The sequence below is a fragment of the Hemitrygon akajei genome, chromosome 27, assembly GCF_048418815.1.
Source record: "Hemitrygon akajei chromosome 27, sHemAka1.3, whole genome shotgun sequence".
In the NCBI taxonomy this organism is placed as follows: Eukaryota; Metazoa; Chordata; class Chondrichthyes; order Myliobatiformes; family Dasyatidae; genus Hemitrygon; species Hemitrygon akajei.
In genome coordinates this window covers 34,897,676-34,916,238 of record NC_133150.1, presented here as the reverse complement: position 1 = coordinate 34,916,238, position 18,563 = coordinate 34,897,676, and the positions used below count along the sequence as shown (strand labels likewise).

Genomic DNA, 18,563 nt, shown 5'->3' with positions numbered 1-18,563 from the left:
GACACAAACCTTCATAGCTTTCTCTTTCAATGCTTGTTATAGTTACTTGTAACATTCATTGTGCACAAGGACAGAAGGTCTCTCCGGAAACCAATACCTTTCAATGTCACACTATTCAAAGAATATTCTGTTTTACTACTTTTCTCCTCCCTAAAGAAGATATTCCCTCATAATATTCAAGCTGCCACGTCCATGTAAGAGACCTGCACATACAGACATTTATTTCCATACACACAGAATAGAATCTTTTCCAGAAAGGAAAATAAATCCTAGGAGAGATCCACTGCTATTGTTAAAAACTGTAACATCACCTTCAAAAGATAAAAGAATTTAATTGTCCAAAGACAGGTAGCATGTCAGAAGACTGAACAGACTATATATACACAAAACAAGCAATTAAAAGATTAACAAAGTAAAAAAAATCAGCAGTAGAAGATAAAGCTAGCCAGAAGATCACAAGAGTATCAGCAGACAACTGAGAAGGACTGATCAAACGCAAATCTGGGAAATCGATAATGGAAAATAAGGATATGGGAGATGATTTTTTTACATCAATCTTCACGACAAGTATCCACAAGACCATAAGACATAGGAACCTAATTTGCCAATTCTTTCAATTCCCCGTAATTCTCATAGACAATTCCAGTGGTGGGCCTTGGAAACTGATGCAGTGACCTCAAATTTTTTTCAATTATATAGTTTGGTCCATTGAGTCTGCTCCACCATTCTATCATAGCTGATTTATTATCCCTCTTAGCCTCATTCTCCCTCCTTCTCCCCGTAACCTGACTCTTACTAATCAAGAACCGATCAACCTCTGCTTTAAATACATCCAATGACTTGGCCTCCACAGCTGTCTGTGGCAATGAACACAGATTCACCATCCTCTGGCTAAGGAAATACTTGGCTACAGAACTGAGGCATTCCAGAAAGAGTTCTAAAATCAGGATAATTATCAGGAAGGACTTTATTCTGGGATCTTAACATCAACACATCACTTTTAGCCAACTCTTAATCTTGCAGAATTTCCTAATTCTTGGACAATTCCAATGGTGGGCCTTGGAAACTGATACTGGGACAAAAGAGAGAGAGAGAGCAACAAAAAAGGTATTGGGAGAGAAGGTGGGGGCAGGGAGGGATAGAAACAAATTCACACATAGAAACCACAAGGCAATGGCTATAAAAGAAAACTGGAGGTCTCAGCTTTTGGGAGAGAATTTGGGTGGTCTTTAACAATAAGTAGCCCTTGATAACAAGCAGTTGCGACCACAGTTTTAGCTCCAATTGGGCAGAGACTGAGTGTAGGTGGTCTTTAATGAAAAACCTATACACAGGATGATCTACGTAGTTGTTTGGAGGGGGTGGTGAACAGAGAAAGTGAGATTGCCACTACACTGAAGAGACTTTGAGAAAAAGAAAAGGAATGATGGTCGAGTTTGTCAGTATCAGTTGCTATGCGACAGTGTGTTTGTTACAATGACCTTTTATGGATCCCATCACAAAACAATCTCATTATAGGTTTGGAAGTGACGTGAGGAGGCAGCAGTTACTATTTTAGCCAGTTTTAGTCTAGTGAATGGAATTTATTGAACAATAGAGTGCTGCATCATTGAAGAGGTAGAGTAAAAGAGTGATAAAGATCAGTAACCTGTTCGTGGAAACCTTGTTCACTCCCTCCCCAAACTAAAATTATACATCATAGATAGCAATTCCCTTCTAGGGAAATTTCTAGAAATTCTTATTAATACAATTAAAAGTACAATATTCAGATACGAATGACTTTGCTCTACACTGTAAACACTTTAAAACACTGCTAATAATGTTCTTTACATTGTAAATACATGCTAGTATTTATGTACTTTTTATTCCATATCGGAACTAACTTTATTTTTATAAAATTCTTTATTCTGTATAATTGGTGGATGTTGTCATTTGCTCGTGCACGTAGCATGCACTCACCACAGAAATTCGTAATACATGTAAATGTACAAGGCGAATAAAGTTGATCATTGATTCTCTGCATAAAGTCAGTGATATACAATTATCTTTATCTTGTAAATGTTCATCGCAACATACAGAAGTGTGATGAAGTACGTGCTTCTCACCTTGACGTTGCCAGTAGCATCTAACAGGATGTTCTCCAACTTCAGATCCCGATGCACAATCCCATTCTGAAAGAGAAGAAGTCAGGACGAGTCCATGAATTCTCAGCTAAACCCCAGAAAGTTCTTGACATATCTCTGCAATAATATGGACCTTAGAAAGATTAGCTTTGTTTGTCACACGGACATCAAAACATATGGTGAAGTGCATCATTTTGCGTCAAGGGCCAACACAGTCCAAGGGTTGTTCGGGAGGCTTCCCGCAAGTGTCGTCATGCTTCTGATCCCAAAGCAGTGTGCCCACAACTCACTGACCCCAACCTGTGCATTTTTGGAATGTGGGAGGAAACCTGAGCACCTGTAGGAAACCATGCAGTCACGGGGAGAATGTACAAACTCCTTTCAGACAGCGGTGGAATCGAACCCTGATGGCTGATGCAATTGTGGTTAGCAGTTCACGCAGCGTCTGTGGAGAGGAATAAACAGTTCAACCCCTATTCCTCCCCATAGATGCTGCCTGACCTGCTGAATCCCTCCAGTATCTTGTGTGTGTTACTCTGGATTTCCAGCATCTGCAGAATTGCTTGTAGCTGTTTAGTATAAGCATAGGTTGTCAGCTCTCTCTCTCTCTCTCTCTCTCTGCTGGGGGTGAAGAGCAGTTCTAATTCGAGACGGGCTCCAAGCCCCTGCAGAGGCAGAAATAACTTCATTGTCTGATTGTTCACACTGTTTTAATTGGCTTGTGCACTCTCCATGGTGCTCAGCTCACCGACTCGAGGCAGCCGGCTAAACTGGAGCAGACAGGCATGAAGGCCTGGACCTCCCCCAACGTTCAGGATATCTACGGGCAGATCCGGGGGAGGGCCTCGGTGGCCCTGTTGGAGGAGATCCAGCCACAGAGCTGGCTTCCTTCCCAGCTGCAGTCCGAGTGCGAAAGCTTCAGCACCGTGCAGGCCCACCTTCCAGCACATTGTACTGACCCATAGTGTTCTTCCCCTTACACCTGAAAGGTGACATTCTGGACTACAATTCTACATTGTAAAGTCTCCTCCCAGTACAAGATGTAGGAATGACTAGAGAAAAACTCCAGAAGGGAAGAGCAGCAGCGAAGCTTAATTCCCGTCTCCCTGGTGATTTCACAGCTTCAGATTCATTCTGAAGCCTCTAGGGATTTATGGCCTAGATAATACACTATTTCTTCAAACCTTTGTTGATGGGTTAACAATTTGTTTAAAATGCCTAACATTCATTCATTCTCCATTTTTAGTTGGAAATTCTGGGCACTTGATGCAGCAATAACAAGGGCATAGTTCCCCCCCCCCCAAAAAAAAAGACATATGCCTTCAGGAAACACTCCCAACCAGGACTGACACTTCCAGTGTTATCATGCAATGATAAATTCCACAATAGGTCTCAATCCAACGGAACAGTGGGGAGGGGTACAGGACGGGTTCAGAATATTCAGAGTATTTCAGAAACAGCATGGAAACAGTCCTGACGAAGGGTCTCTGCTCAAAACATCGACAGATACTACCTGACCCGCTGATCTCCTGCAATATTCTGTGTGTGTTGCTTTGGAAATAGTCTCTTTAAGCCCATCTAATCTATACCAGCCAGCAGGCAGTCAACCATTCTACACACAGCATCCCACTTTATTCTCCCCACGCTGCCACCAACAGAGGAGGGATGCGCAGCCCACAGGCCTTGGGATGCGGCGCACTCAGGGGTAGTCCAGCACGGTGAGACGGTGCAGATTCCACACAGACAGCACCGGGAGTCAGGATCGAACCCTGGTCACCAGAGTGGAGAATCAGCAACCCTACCAGGCGTGTCACCGTGCTGCACTTCATCCAATTAGACGTCTCCCTAACCCAGTACCAAGGTGCCGAGAGCAACTACATTTCTTTTTGCCAGTGCTCCAGCTCAGGCGGACAATTAAACTCTCGCTCCACATAGGTTAGTGTTCTGCCTAGTGGTGTTTTTAGTCACTGGATTAAAAGAGTCGTACTGAGCCATTTCATTCCTTGATGAATCAGCAACTTGTATTTTATAGGCAGCCTAATTAGTGTTGGGACTTGGACTCAAAACATACACAAGTCCCAAATTCCAAACAATTGCCTATTAAGATTCTAAATTCCCAGTGAATGAAAGGAGGAATGTTTAGACAATACCCCGAAGGTCTCATTCCCTAAGCCTAGTCGAAAGGGAACCATGTCTTTTATGTGGAGGGCACATGGGAGGCACAAGAGAATGACCTTTCACCTCCAGCATGCTTTCCTCCTCCTCTTCAACGGTCCCCTCCCCAGCTTTCTCTCAACCTGTAATCAACAATGTGCCTGTGAATTAGGCTCAATTGGGAACAGGCTTCATAAGATCCCAGTGTGATAACGCCTTTTGTATCTCCCCAATAAAAAAGTGTCACAATGCCGGGATGGTGCATACCTAACGCATTCCTTCTTAACCCTCTTCTTTATCTCCCACTCTTCCCCCCCCCCCCACCTTTGCACTTTCCATTTCATCATCTCTCTTTCCACCCTATTCTGGCCCCCTCCATCTCCTGTCCCATTCCATCTTTCTCCTGCCCCACCTTCCATCTCAATCCACCCCCCCCCCCCCCCATTCCACCTCTCCCATCCAATTCCACTTAGTTTCTCCCTCCTTCATCCTCTTCTGGAACATTCTTATGGGGCTCAGCCAGCGTAAATTTAAAACAATACAAACTACCTCAAGTGTCTCCCCAATGTAACTTCTGTGGAGGACATCGGTTTACTCTGTGCTTGGACTACAACTAATAAGAAATGATTGTCTGTTTTGAGCTCGGTAAGTTAGGTTCCTGACATCTGCAGCAATTTGTTATTTTTATTTTAAGGTGCTTGGGTAAGCTTTCTGTGTGAGTAATGCTACAGAACACAGGAGAGGACCTGTAGTGGACTGTGTCATTGTAAGCCGAAGGGCCTGTACTGTGCTGTAGTGTTCCATGCAGTGGGCTATTGGGAGGGAACAGAACACATTTTATTTCTTTCACTTCTGTCAAAAGAAATACACGTTATGTTTACTTACAGTGCAGATGAACAGTGCCTGTGATTAATTAGAGGTGATTTGGCCTTTTGTCTTTTTGAAGCCAAGGTGAACAAGGCTATGCCCAGATCATGGTAACATTTCAAATACTGGTGTCAAGGCAAATATTGCGTTCTCTGTACCAGAGAGCAACATTGAATTTAAAAAAAAATTATTTAGAGATACAACACAGTAACAGCCCTTCTGGCCTAACAAACCTGTGCTGCCCAATTACACCCATGCAACCAATTAATTTACTACCCTGTACATCTTTGGAATTTTAGAATGGGGGGGGGGGAACCCAACAGGGACGCAAGGGAGAAATCATATGAACTCCTTGGAGACAGCGGCACAACTGTATCCGTGTTGCTGGTGCTGTAACAGCATTACGCTAACCGTCACGTTACTGAGCCTCCCAGAGAGGAGGTGCAAACAAGAAGGCCTTTCAACTCCTCAAGCCTCTTTCGCTATATACTGATATTATTTACTCACAGTGCAGAACAGGCCCTTCGAGTCGCACTGCCCAGCAATTCCCCAAATTAAACCTGGCCTAATCACGGGACAATTTACAATTTACCAATTACAATTTACAATTTACCAATTAACTTACCAACCTGCATGCCCTCGGACTGTGGGAGGAAACTCACACTGTCACAGGGCACGCGTACAAACTCCTTACAGACAGTGGCGGGAACTGAACCTGGGTCGCCCGTACTGTAAAGCATTGTGCTAACCACTACACCCCAGGCCTCACCTGTACCTCTGGCCTATATACTAACACACAAGCTGAATGAAAGGGCGGGGGTTGCAGTGTGTAAAGCTAATTCCCAACATAGCCTATTCTGGAAGGAGAATTCCTGATATATATATATTTTTTTAAAACTATCCAGTGCAAATGTATCTTCCCTCCTTAACATCCTAATCCTTGGATATGTTGCCAAGTTCCTAATTCCCAAGAAGAGGAAATGGTTTCTCTGCATCTACCCTACCAAATTCTATTAACGTCTTAAATCACCTTCAGGAGATCACCTATCAATCTTCTCCTCCCACGTGAATACGAGTCAAGTTTATGCAACCTATTCAGCCTGGGTGGGCTGTGGGGGGGGGGTGGAGGGGGCAGGGCGGTGCACTGGGAAATCTGCTAAGGGCCCTGTTCCTGATCACTACACTTTGCAGGGCAAATGCGTGGTGAAAGGAGGTGGTGGAGTCCCGGGCGAGATGGTTCTTTAGCTTTCGAAAATCCTGCCAACACAAACTGCCAGTCTCACACACAAGGAGGAAATCCAGACTTGACCACACCTGATACAGTAGGGAGAAAATACTGTAATGTTTTTTAATTATAAGTAAAAATATTTCTTGATCTCTGATATTCTCAGCTCAGGTTTCAATAGGAACAAAAAAAAAGAAAAATTCGGCTCTCCCACGCATTCCTCAAGCTTTATATTCAACTCGACAATGAACTTGGCTGCATTCCTGGCCGTCTAATTACTCCCAAAAAGGATAGGGCTTGGGTTACACATGAAAAAGGGGGGGATGGGGGGGGGGGGGGGAGAAGAATACTTCGCTATTCTCGCTCCCTTTCAGGATAGACACGTCACCTTGACAACACCGTGACCTCGCACAAAGGGCTGGGTCTCCAGGGAGTTTGGATACTGGAGCAGTCAACGACTTGACTCTTTCCCTTGTTCCATTCACCCATCCCCAGACTCCACACTTCAGCCCTAACAGCAGGATGCATCACTGCCAGCAAGATCGAGTCACGTCAGCCAGAGGCAAGAGCTGGTGTCTGGGAATTCATACAGGCCTGCACGGTACCTATTAACAAGCTTAGAACCCTTATTCTATTTTAAACAGAATATTATCATTCAGTCTGTGACTTTATCCACAAAGAATCTGGTTACACCTTCAATGACTGTTTCAAAGCAACCTGGCTCCCATTATATTTTCATTAGAATGCACTGCCTCGCCAGTCAAGGCTTTATTTTTGGTTATGTCCTGCTCTCTGTCCTAGGTAACAGCCACAGCCACACACTGTCCTGTCTCTACAATTTAGCTTAACGCGGTGGATGAATCTGCAAATTAATGATGACAGGGAGAGAGGAAGAAGGGGTGGGGGGGAGAGAAGGGGGAATGAAAGAGTGAGAGAGAGAGTGAAAGCGAGAGAGAGAGCGAGAGAAAGCGAGAGAGAGAGAGAGAGAGAAGGCGAGAGAGAGTGAAAGAGAGAGTGAAAGAGAGAGAGTGAAAGAGAGAGAGTGAAAGAGAGAGAGTGAAAGAGAGAGAGTGAAAGAGAGAGAGTGAAAGAGAGTGAAAGAGAGAGTGAAAGAGAGTGAAAGAGAGAGTGAAAGAGAGTGAAAGAGAGAGAGTGAAAGAGAGAGAGTGAAAGAGAGAGAGTGAAAGAGAGAGAGTGAAAGAGAGAGAGTGAAAGAGAGAGAGTGAAAGAGAGAGAGAGTGAAAGAGAGAGAGAGTGAAAGAGAGAGAGAGTGAAAGAGAGAGAGAGTGAAAGAGAGAGAGAGAGAATGTGCATATGTGTAAAGTTTACATTCAGCTGCTGGAGCTGAAAAGTGCTAATAACCTCGGCAACGCACGCATAGCCCATTGACAATTGATTTTCCGCCACCCACCCAGACAGACAAGCTGTATAGCAGATGGTGTCCAATATCATACCTTGTGACAATAATAAATGGCAGACACAATCTGACGAAAAAAGTGCCGGGCTTCTTGTTCAGTCAGGCTCTGCTTCTCATTGATGAAGTCATACAGATCGCCTTTGCTCGCATATTCCATGATGATCACAATTTTATCCTTGTTTTCAAACACTGCAAAAAATAATTTAAAGAAGCCTTTGTTCAACTGGAAGTTGAAGCTACTTGCAGCATGTTTGCTGACTCAGCCCATACTTTACTCATTATGATCTGACACTAATGAAACTTGGAATTTTGGGATTCACATTCAAACAAATTACTGAAGGATCTCTCCAGTGAAATTAAAAAAGGCAAATTACCAACGTTGGAATAGATTAAGAAGATACATTCCTCTGATTGGCTTTGTTTTGAGTGCAGTTGTTGCAGTTAAAGTCAACGTCAAAATAAAATGTATTATCAAAGTACATATGTCACCATATACAACCTTGAAATTAATTTTCTTGCAGACAACTACAGGAAACTAAAGGAATACTATAGAATTTACAAAACTAGTATACATAAACGAATCTGACAAATAACCAAAGTGCAAAGACAACTTTTGAGCGTTTGATGGCTCTGGGCCTTTACTCACTGGAATTCAGAAGAATGAGGGCTGACCTCATTGAAACATAGCAAATGTTGAAAGGCCTCAATAGAGTGGATGTGGAGAGGATGTTTCCTATGGTGGGGGAGTCTAAGACCAGAGGACACAGCCTCAGAATAGAGGGACATCCTTTTAGAATGCAGATGAAGAGGTATTTCTTCAGCCGGAGAGTGGTGAATCTGTGAAATTCATGGAGGGGGCTCTGGAAGCCAAGTGTTTTAGGTATATTTAAGGCAGAGGTTGATAGATTCTTGATTAGTCAGGCATGTGGGGAGAAGGCAGGAGACTGGGGCTGATCAGCCATGATGAAATGGCAGAGCAGAATCGATGGGCTGAATGGCCTAATTCTGCTCCTGTATCTTATGGGCTTAGACAAAGGTAATACCTCCAAATTCAGAAAAAGAAATGAGAAAGAAAGTGATCTTATTGAACCCACGTTCATTTAAAATATAAACATTATAAATAACCCGACTGATCATCTTTCCCCCTTCCCACTCTGATGTATGCAGGCTCCAGCATCGTCACCCAATCACTTAAATCACAGGCTGGCCTGTGTCAACTGAGGACAATCAGAAAGATGCAGCTTTCACACCTTGGGTTGGCATCGAGAGGTCAACCATTGACCATTTTACAGGGAATCAAGTCCCCAGAGAAGAGAGAATTAAAAACAAAGACGTGGGAATGAAACGACCCGCGATTTCCAGTGAATTCCAATAGATGCTCATTGCCTACTGACTGCAGACGTGCCTCAAATTTGACGTGAAGCTGTAGTTATGGCAGCCTACGACATATTAGCCCGCCCACCTATGCCACATCAAATGGCTGGAAGAAAAATGAAGGAAAAAAAAATCAGCCACCACCCTGCAGTTTCAATGTTGTTCACATGAACCCGAAATAAAAACACTCCACTCCACAACAAGATGATGATCAGATAACGCTAATGAAAGGTTGGCAACTCGAAATTTTCTCAGCAACACAGAGCAAAGGGCCAAGAACCTCCCTCTTTCCATAAGATACTCAGTTGCCACTTTGTAGGAGTGGAGCTTGGTGTGGTCTTCTGCTGCTGTAGCTCATCCACTTCAAGGTTCGATGTGTTTTGTGCATTTAGGGATGCTCTTCCGCACACCGCTGTTGTAATGCATTATTATTTTGAATTACTGTCAGGGTGAACCAGCCTGGCCATTCTCCTCTCACCTTTCTCATTAAGAATGTGTTTTCGGCCACGGAACTACCGCTCACCGGATATTTTTTTGTTTCTCGCACTATCCTCTGTAAACTCTAGAGACTGCTGTGTATGAAAATCCCAGGAGATCAGCAGTTTCTGAAATACTCAACCACCCATTCCATGGTCAAAGTCACCGGTCTCATTTCATCCCCATTCTGATGTCTGGTCTAAACAAAAAAAACAGAACCTCTTGATCACAATCTGCATACTTTTATACATTGAGTTGCTGCCACATGATTGGCTGATTATACATCTGGATTAACGAGTATGTGTACCCAATAAAGTGGCCACAGAGTGTTGAGAGAAGAAGCTGCTCGCCACATCAATCAATTTAAATGCAAGCCACTGATTTTAGATCAACAGTAAAACAAACATCAAAAACAAAATCCACATGCGAGGTTCAGCATTCACACTAGGAGGCAAATGAAATGCATTCACCACACGTTTGGAATTCACTGGTTCAGAACTTTATTAAATTAGAACTTGCAGTTCGGCAGCACTCTCAAACGCAGATCTGCCAAGGAGGCAAAGCAGGAGGTTTTGGCAAGGCTGAAGGTAGCTTTAGGAAAATCTTCCCAGTGGAGAGGCAGAGAAATTTAGCCTGCAGAAGCTGGCGGTGGTCAAGGAAAGGGGGTTGCAAAATGCACAGATGAACACAGGTTGAAGGTTTGCACTACATCACTGAACTCTCAAGAGATATTGGTGGGGGGGGGGGAAGAGAGAATGGCTGGGACGGTGTAAAAACTGTACATGTTGACAGTGTAAAGATGCACTGCTCCTAATGTAGGATCAGTGTACAGGATATGTCTATTCACAGTGTCAAAGTGAAATTACACTTCCTACTGAAGTTGTCCAGTGGAAGAAAGTTGGCAATCCTGACAGATAAACATTTAATCTTTATCGATAGACGTAATACAAACTTTAGCAGTTTCATGGTCAGTAAAGGTCAACTAACTGGATTGTGAGTGGTTATTAATGCACATGTTCAGGCACTGAATTATTTTCCTAGTCGTATTGTAAAATCCCAGTCCATGGATGGCAGTACGAGAAGGGTGCAGGATCCTGAATATACAATCATTGAAGCTTTCCAGGCTGTGGGTCTGAGGAAAGTTCTCCAGTGGTCATCAAGTTCACTAAATCTGAAACTTTAACTCTGTTTCTCCTTCCACTGATGCCGCCCGATCTGCTGAGTGCTTCCGGCAATTTCTGCTTTTAAACCAGATCTGAGCCTCTGTACTTCTTTGGCTTCTCTGTTACTGAAAACAAAACCGGTCAGGCACAAAAAGACTCAGATAACTGCAGAGAGGAATGGCAAAAAGAATACAGAGAACTCCCTGAGTCAACAGAGAGAGCAATGGTTTGTCCTGGATGTTATAGTCAACAGATCTAAAAGGCCACTCCTTTTCTTTGAAACCTTTATTTACCTGGCCACACATTGGCTAATGGAACTCCCTCGCTTTCAGGGAAATCATGAGGGGGCGATCTTATGGAACACAAGAGAGCAAGCCCTGCCCTAGAGGTACCCTTATTTTTCAAGATTATTTATTATCATCCTTCAACTCATGCATGTAAAGGAGAATAAAATGATTGTTACTCTAGATCTAATGCAGTATAAAAAACACAATAAGCATAAAGAACACAATATATAAAGCAATCATATAGCATGTAAACGTGCAATTAACAGCTGTACACATGGACTAACTGTACGTAGATGAAGTGATGTTGGGTAATGTAATGGACTGGTTTAATGGGTGAAGGTATTGATGGTTTGAGGGAAGTAACTATTTGAACCTAGTGGTCCTGGTGTGGATGCGCCCTAGCCTCTTCCCTGAAGGGAGTGGGTCAAACAGTCTACAAGCATCGTGGGCAGGATCCTTCATAATATGGCGGGCCTTTTCTCCGGCACCTTTCTTTACATTCGTCTTTGACACCCTTGTAATGTCAGAAACATGGCTGCCAGTTTGTGAGCAGCAGGCTCCAACAAAGAACGATAGTAAGTAAAGAAAGCTGCTTTTTTTTTTGGAGGAGGGTATTGGCGAGAGTAGTGGGTTGAACTCACTTGCTCCACTTCCGAACAGTGAGACAATGGAATGTTTTACATGCAGCCAAGAAAAGCACTTGATACGCTTGTATTATGAGGCTTAATACCTCACGTGATGGGCCGTACCTCTGGGGAGGCAGCACCTCTTCAGAACTTCCCTGTAGCACAAGCCTAGCGCCTTCTGCACTTCGTACATCACGGTGGCCAACCACAATGACTCAGTGGCCAGTAGAGTGTTCCAGCACATCTTGAACTCACTGGAAGTCACCATGACCATGCAAGGTCCCAGTCTGTGATCACACTTTGGAGATTTAGCCATTGGTGCTGGAGACCCATCATCTTCGAAAAGGCCACAAACCAGCACCTTAACACAGGAGGTACTGCAGATGCTGGAAACCTTGGGTAGTGCACACAAATTGCTGGAGGAACGTAGCTAGTCAGGCAGCATCTACAGAAGGGAATAGACATGGATTGTTTTTTCTCTCCCGTAGATGTACGGGAATAAACCTCCGTCTACAAGTGCAACTTCTGTAGATGCCTGACTTGCCAAGTTCCTCCAGCCATTGGCATGTGTCATCTGAAGGAGAAAGGAGGCAGGTTGAGAGAACAAAATCAAAATCCCCAAGAAACCACAAGCAAGCGAGGGTTTGTTTATGACAAGGAGCAGACAGCACAGGAAGAGGACATTACCCAAATAAGTGGAAACTTTCCTCATTTCCATCCAATGAAGTCATGGCAATAACGGGATTTCAACGTGATTGGAGGGATAAATGGTTAATGGAATGCACACTACCGAGAAAGAATGTGAAAATTCACAAAACACTCCAACCTTGGAGAAGGTCAGCAATTTCCTTTTGGCCAGGCTTTTGTTAAAACAGCAAACAAACATTAGGTTTGTGGAATTTCCCCTTACAGGCAGCAAGGGAACGAGAGAAAGAAGGAAAAGGCTCAAGTTTCGATCTTGTGCCAGGCCCATTCCCTCATTACAACAACATAGAGCACTCAGCACTACAAGGAAATGCAATCTGGGGCACTTTCTTATAGTGGCTTGTCACGATACAGCTGACTCAGGAACAGCCAGAACACACATCAATCACTGTCATCTTTTAATTGTTTCATGGCCTTATCAAGTGGGCAAGCATTATAAAGAGTGCTGCCCACTTGATCTGTTCAATGTTTTTTTTAAGAAAACACTCCTTTCTCTCCCTGCAAGATGCATTTTGGGATAGGGCCTTGTAACTAAGGATGGGTGTGCTGGCACAGGAGAGGGTCCGAAGGAGGTTTACACGAGTGCTCCCAGAAATGAAAGGCCTCACGTATAACGAGTGTTTGATGGCTCTGGGCCTGCGTGGATGGGTGAAAAAACCTCATTGAATCCTACCGATACTTGAAGGTTTTAATGGCGTGGGTGTGGAGAGGATCCCTCCATGAGAGGGAGAGTCTAGGATATGAACTTTAAAACTTCCCTTTAAAATTGAGGTGAGGAGGAATTTCTTCAGCCTGGAGGTGGCAAACCTGTGGAATGTGTTGCCACAGGGGCCTGTGGGGGCCAAGACATTGGATGCATTGAAGACAGAAATTGATTAATTGTCGATTGGTAAAAGGGTTAAGAGTTATGAGGAGAAGGTGGGTGAATGGGGGTTAAAAATATTCAAAATTTAATAGCGGAGTAGACTGAATGGGCCAAATGGCCTAATTCTGCTGCTATATCTCATGGTCCCTGGTTTTATATCTGACCCTGAGCCATGCAGCAACCGAGCAGAGACCTGGGGCTGATCTGAGGCTTAGATTCTCATCTCCACAGGGACTCACTGCAGGTCTCCCGCTCTCTCCCAGGTCTTTAAACTTGAACTTGTCTACATGCGTGCCTGCTAGCAGGAGGATCATGGGAGGTTGGGGCCAGTCAAATAGAAGGTGATGAGCAAGCTCACTGCCTGTGCCTGGGTCACCGACGCGAGAGGGACAGATAATTCAGCAAAGACCAGGGGCTTGCGCTGGCTCACTTGGGAGCTGTGCAACAGAAGGTGACGCCACCTGTCACATCTCACAACGGCACGGCGCAGGGACAAGCGAGGAGCTGACCCTGCAAACGTACAAGTGTCACCACAAGCATTTCCAATGGCTCCCATGATGAGAGCTATTTGTTAAAGAGACTTGAGAGGCACTTCATAAATCAAGCCATGCTGTGTGCTTTACAACCCATTTAAAAGCTTAAAAAAAAACCCCCATACAACATTTTTATTCAAAGATCAAGGATGGGAAGGCTGCCAGAGGAGTTATTGGAAGTATTGGAGACAGCTGCACACTTTACACAAACCAGATCCATCTCCCCCATGGACTATTGCTCACGCACACGCAGACCGTCTAAGATTACAGGTGAACTCTGCGCAGCCAATGAGCTCTGCAGTCAACAGGCATTTTGGCTGCAGCCGCTGTTTTTGGGAGGGATTGAGTTGAGGGTGTGGGGAACAAGCGGCCTGTTTTCTCTCAGTTTGCGCCACCTTACCTCCTGAAGGCACTGGGTCCTGGAGTTGGGGGAGAGCAGTGTGGGAGGGAGGAGTGGAGAAGATATCGCAACGTGCCGTGGATGGGCATTGGGCTCATGTCAGGATGTGTAACCCCTCCAAATACACCAGCTACTGACTGATGCTCGCAATCTGAGATCACACACAAAGAAAGGCCTGTATTTTGGAGGGGCATTCACACAGGCCAGACTGAACATCCCCCTTTATGGTTAGGGAGATTGTCAAGCTTGACAGCCCACCCCCATCCCTTCCCACCTCAATGTAGGACTAGGACTCCAGCAAACCAGAACCAGAAGGGGGAATTTGAAACAGACATTAGGCCCATTGTTGGTGAAAGGTCAGGGACCTGCATTTCAATTTTTCTTTTCACAACTTCAGTATGTCTCAAAGAACTTCACAGCCAATTAAGCACTTTGTGTGTAGTCACTGCTGTGACGTAGGAAACGTGGCAGACAGTTTGTGCGCAAGAAAATTCCAAATACAGGAATGTTTTCGCGACCAGATAATCTGTTTATAGATGCTCATTGAGGTATGAATATTGGCCAGGACACTGGGGAGAAATTGCCCGATCTTCGAAATAATGCCACAGCAATCTTTTGTATCTAACATAGAGAGCAGATGTTTCCAGTTAGCAGCCCATCTGAAAGATATCTGAAGAGACAACAACTTCTGCAGATGCAGGAGAAAGCAACCCTCAGTTGTCTCGACCAATCATCATCTTAAGTCAGTTCCTCAAGATCAGCAGCAACTTACTTCCAACCCAACAGAGGTGACTGGAACGTGTCAGTGCATTAATTCCTTTACAGCATAGCCTATCAAACTTAGGCAACAATCCTTCCAGACGACCATCTTAAGCAACCAATTTACCCAAGAAAATTAGGCACAATTTAACCCGAAGTTATTTAAATTATATTGTGATGGAAAATGTCATTATTGGAACTCCTGAAGCTTCCATTAATGAGACGACACGAGACACAAATCTCAAACCCAGGCCTACCTTCATAGATGTTAATGATATGTGGGTGATTGAGCGATGACATTATCTCAATTTCCCGGCGGATGTGAACCAGGTCCTGTTCATCCTTGATCTTGTCTTTGCGGATTGACTTAATGGCCACCTGCAGGAATAAGAAACAGACTCCTTTAAAACCAACTGAGTAACAATGAACTTCTGCTATTTCAAAACCATGGCTAGATCCTTCCTTGGATTTGAAGTACATTTATTAGCAAAATGCCAAATACTATCCTGAGATTGATTTTCTGCACCTCTGGTAAAGGGGCCATCCTGGGTTAGCTGACTTCCTTTAAGTCACTCAGACACTCAGCTCTTATCCGTGGTTCCAAGTAGCTGTTTGCACGCTGCAGGGGTCACACCCTGGCACTCTGCTTTGACAGAGTGGTCAAACCAGATGAGGGTAGACGGGGGCCCTGTCCTAGCATGCAAAATCAGCTCTGGCAGACTGAGTGGATAGGATCAACAGTGCGATCCGACAGCCACGAGGGCAATTCTGCAGTGCTTTGTGGGGAGCAAAGGGCGTGACAAGGCACAGAAGTAGTCGTGGTCACACTGCAACCAAGGAAGACCCCAGTTCTGGCAACTCCTCATACCACTGGACCCCGGACTTCCAAGGTCAAGAGAGTGGAACTGCACCAAGTGCTTTTCCACTTTAAAAACTTTTCCGCACAGGTTTCTCTGTTGCCGTCAGATATGATGGAAAACCAATCATACATCAGCTATCTAAGCTCCAGGACAAGCTCATTAAACTCCTCCTCTTCTTTCGTCAAATGTACCAAAACTTATTGACAAGCTTTTTACCGCATCTCAGTACATTATGCGGTAATAAACCAAACAGCCCTTCTCCTTCTTGAAGTCACACCTACTCCTTGAGCAGGATACTAATCTTCTGCAAACATTGGGGCGTGCCCTTGATAACAAGAGCTCTCAGTCGGTTGCAAGCGATGGGGATCTTCACTTCGGCCAACTGCAGTTCACCGTGCATCTGGATGCAGCCACAAGACCAGAGGTGGTAATGGCGGAGGTGTGGCTCGGGCTCAGTAGAATCTGGACATCTCCTTCCGTAGGTCGGAGTCAATTTCTTTTGCCCAATGCATCACGGCAATGCGCCCCACCGGCCCAACTACACTCCACCTAATTACAACCATGTGACCAATTAAGCTACTAACCCATACGTCTTTGCAACGTGGGAGGAAGACAGAGCACCTAGAGGAAACCCATGCGATTTCCGGGGGGGGGGGGAAGCGTTCAAACTCCTTACAGACCGCAGTGGAATTGAACCTGGAATGCTGGTGCTGTAATAGTGTTATGCTAGCCACTATACCACTGTTTAAGTGAACAGCTATTGGGCAATTTAAAATTTATTAGTACAGTTTACTGTTGGCAGGGCGGCTGTAACATCTGAAATTGAAACAAAAAGTGCTGGAACTGCTCAACAGGTTGGGCAGCATCTGCAGAACAGTTAACATTTCGGGTCAAAGTCCCTAAGCCAACGACTCGATTGTGAAGGCAGCACAAGAAGTGAATCAAGGCATAGGAATCCGAGAAATAAGACAACCAGTTCCTGGAGTGGGAATATAAACACTGACCTTGACTGTCAACAGAACCAGCCCTCACCAGAGGAGCTTTTCTTGCCCTCCCTGTGACAGGTGCTCTGTGACTCAATTCCAGTACTGTAGCTTTCACTGAGTACCGTACTTCTTGTAAAAGATCACTCCTACTACAGAAAGGCTGCTTGTTGTTTACCAAGCTGTATTTCTGAGTCCGTGCGCATTGCCGAGTCTCCACATTCGTTCTCAGCAGCAGAAAAGCAGGGTAGATATGGGATTCAGACTCCCAAAGTAGTTCCAGTCTCTGGGCCAAGTCAAAGCTAAACCTACCATCATGTACATACACAAGGACACCTATACACAGGTGCAACCAAAAAGAAACTTACTTGCAGCTACATTACAGGGACACAACATCATGACAACAAAAAAAAGCATACACACGATTTTTACCAAACACAATCAGAACAAAAAAAAAGGATCAATTTTAGTGAAAGTGATCAAAACAGCATGTTGATGCTAAACTGCAATGATTAGGGTTTGGCCAGTTGGTTCAAGAACTGAATGGTTGAAGGGAAGTAGCTGCTCTTGAACCCGTTGGTGTGGGACTTCCCGCTTCTGTACCTCATGTCTGATGGTAGTTGTGAGAAGGTGGCAGAGCCTGGGTGGTGGGGATCTTTGACGACAGACTTTGCTTTCCTGAGGCAGTGCCTCCTGCGGATACTACTAATGGTAGGTAGCAACGTGCCTGTGATCTGTTGGGCCTAGTATACTACTCTCTGTAGCTTATGTTCCTGTGCAATCGAGATTAGTCTTCCCTTCTGCCATCAGATCTCATAAACAAGACCTATTCTGCTCTCCTTACGCACTATTGATTTCCTTTTTCCTCAAAAATATGCTCTCATTGTAACTTATGCTAATTTTTATGGTTGCATTGTACTGCTGCTGCAAAAACAAATTTCACAATGTATGTCAGTGATAATGAGCCCAATTCTGGTTCAACCAGTCAGGATGCCAAGTACCAATAAATTAAGAAAATGGCAGTAACACTACTGTTCAGGCAACAGAGAAGGACAGAGTCACTTCAGGCTTCATCAGAACTCAAAAGATCGTCCACATGGAAAGTTTAATCCGCTTCTCTCTCCGCAGATATTGTTGCACCTGCTAATATTTGACTTCCAATGTCCAGCATCTGAACCTCTTTTGTATTTTCTAATCTCCCCAATTGTGAAGCAGCGCACCGCAGAGCTTCAAGGGGACATTATCAAACGGAATTTGATACTCCCACCATTGGGCAGGTGATCAAAGGCATGGCTGGGGGGGAGGGGGGGCGTGAAATCTGGCGTGGGAGTGCTCCAGGTCAGAAAGATTCAGCTGGGAATTTTAGAGCCGAGGCTCAGCAGCTGAAGTCACGGCAACACATGGCGGAGCAATAAAAATCAGAGATGACTCAGGAGACAGAAACACAGAGGTCGGGGCACTGGATGAAGATACAGAGATAATTAATAAGTGCTGGTTAAGTAAGAGAACACAGAATAAGAACTTAAAAGAAAACAATTTATTGATGTCCAGGAAGAACAGATAGGGAGAAGAGCAGTGAAGTTGCTAGGCGGACTGTGAAGGGGTCTATACAATTGGCAAGAAAAAATGATGATCTACTCAAAAATGAAGGCCGGGTAAACAGATCACAACCGCTTTAACCTGTAGTTATGACCTCTCTGCTGAGGCCAAGTGTTTTAAGTGGGGAGTCATTATATATCCTAGGG

General features: G+C 44.5%; 1 protein-coding gene across 1 annotated transcript in view; it reads right to left on the bottom strand.

The window, feature by feature from the left end:
- Window positions 1–18,563, bottom strand: part of nuak2 (NUAK family, SNF1-like kinase, 2) — a 47,500-nt gene that overhangs the window by 9,944 nt on the left and 18,993 nt on the right. Inside the window, exons 2-4 of the mRNA XM_073030621.1 lie at window positions 15,233–15,353; window positions 7,824–7,975; window positions 2,106–2,171 (exon numbers count right to left, since the gene is read on the bottom strand). Coding sequence (XP_072886722.1) covers window positions 2,106–2,171; window positions 7,824–7,975; window positions 15,233–15,353 — 339 coding nt within the window. The remainder of the gene's footprint in view (window positions 1–2,105; window positions 2,172–7,823; window positions 7,976–15,232; window positions 15,354–18,563) is intronic.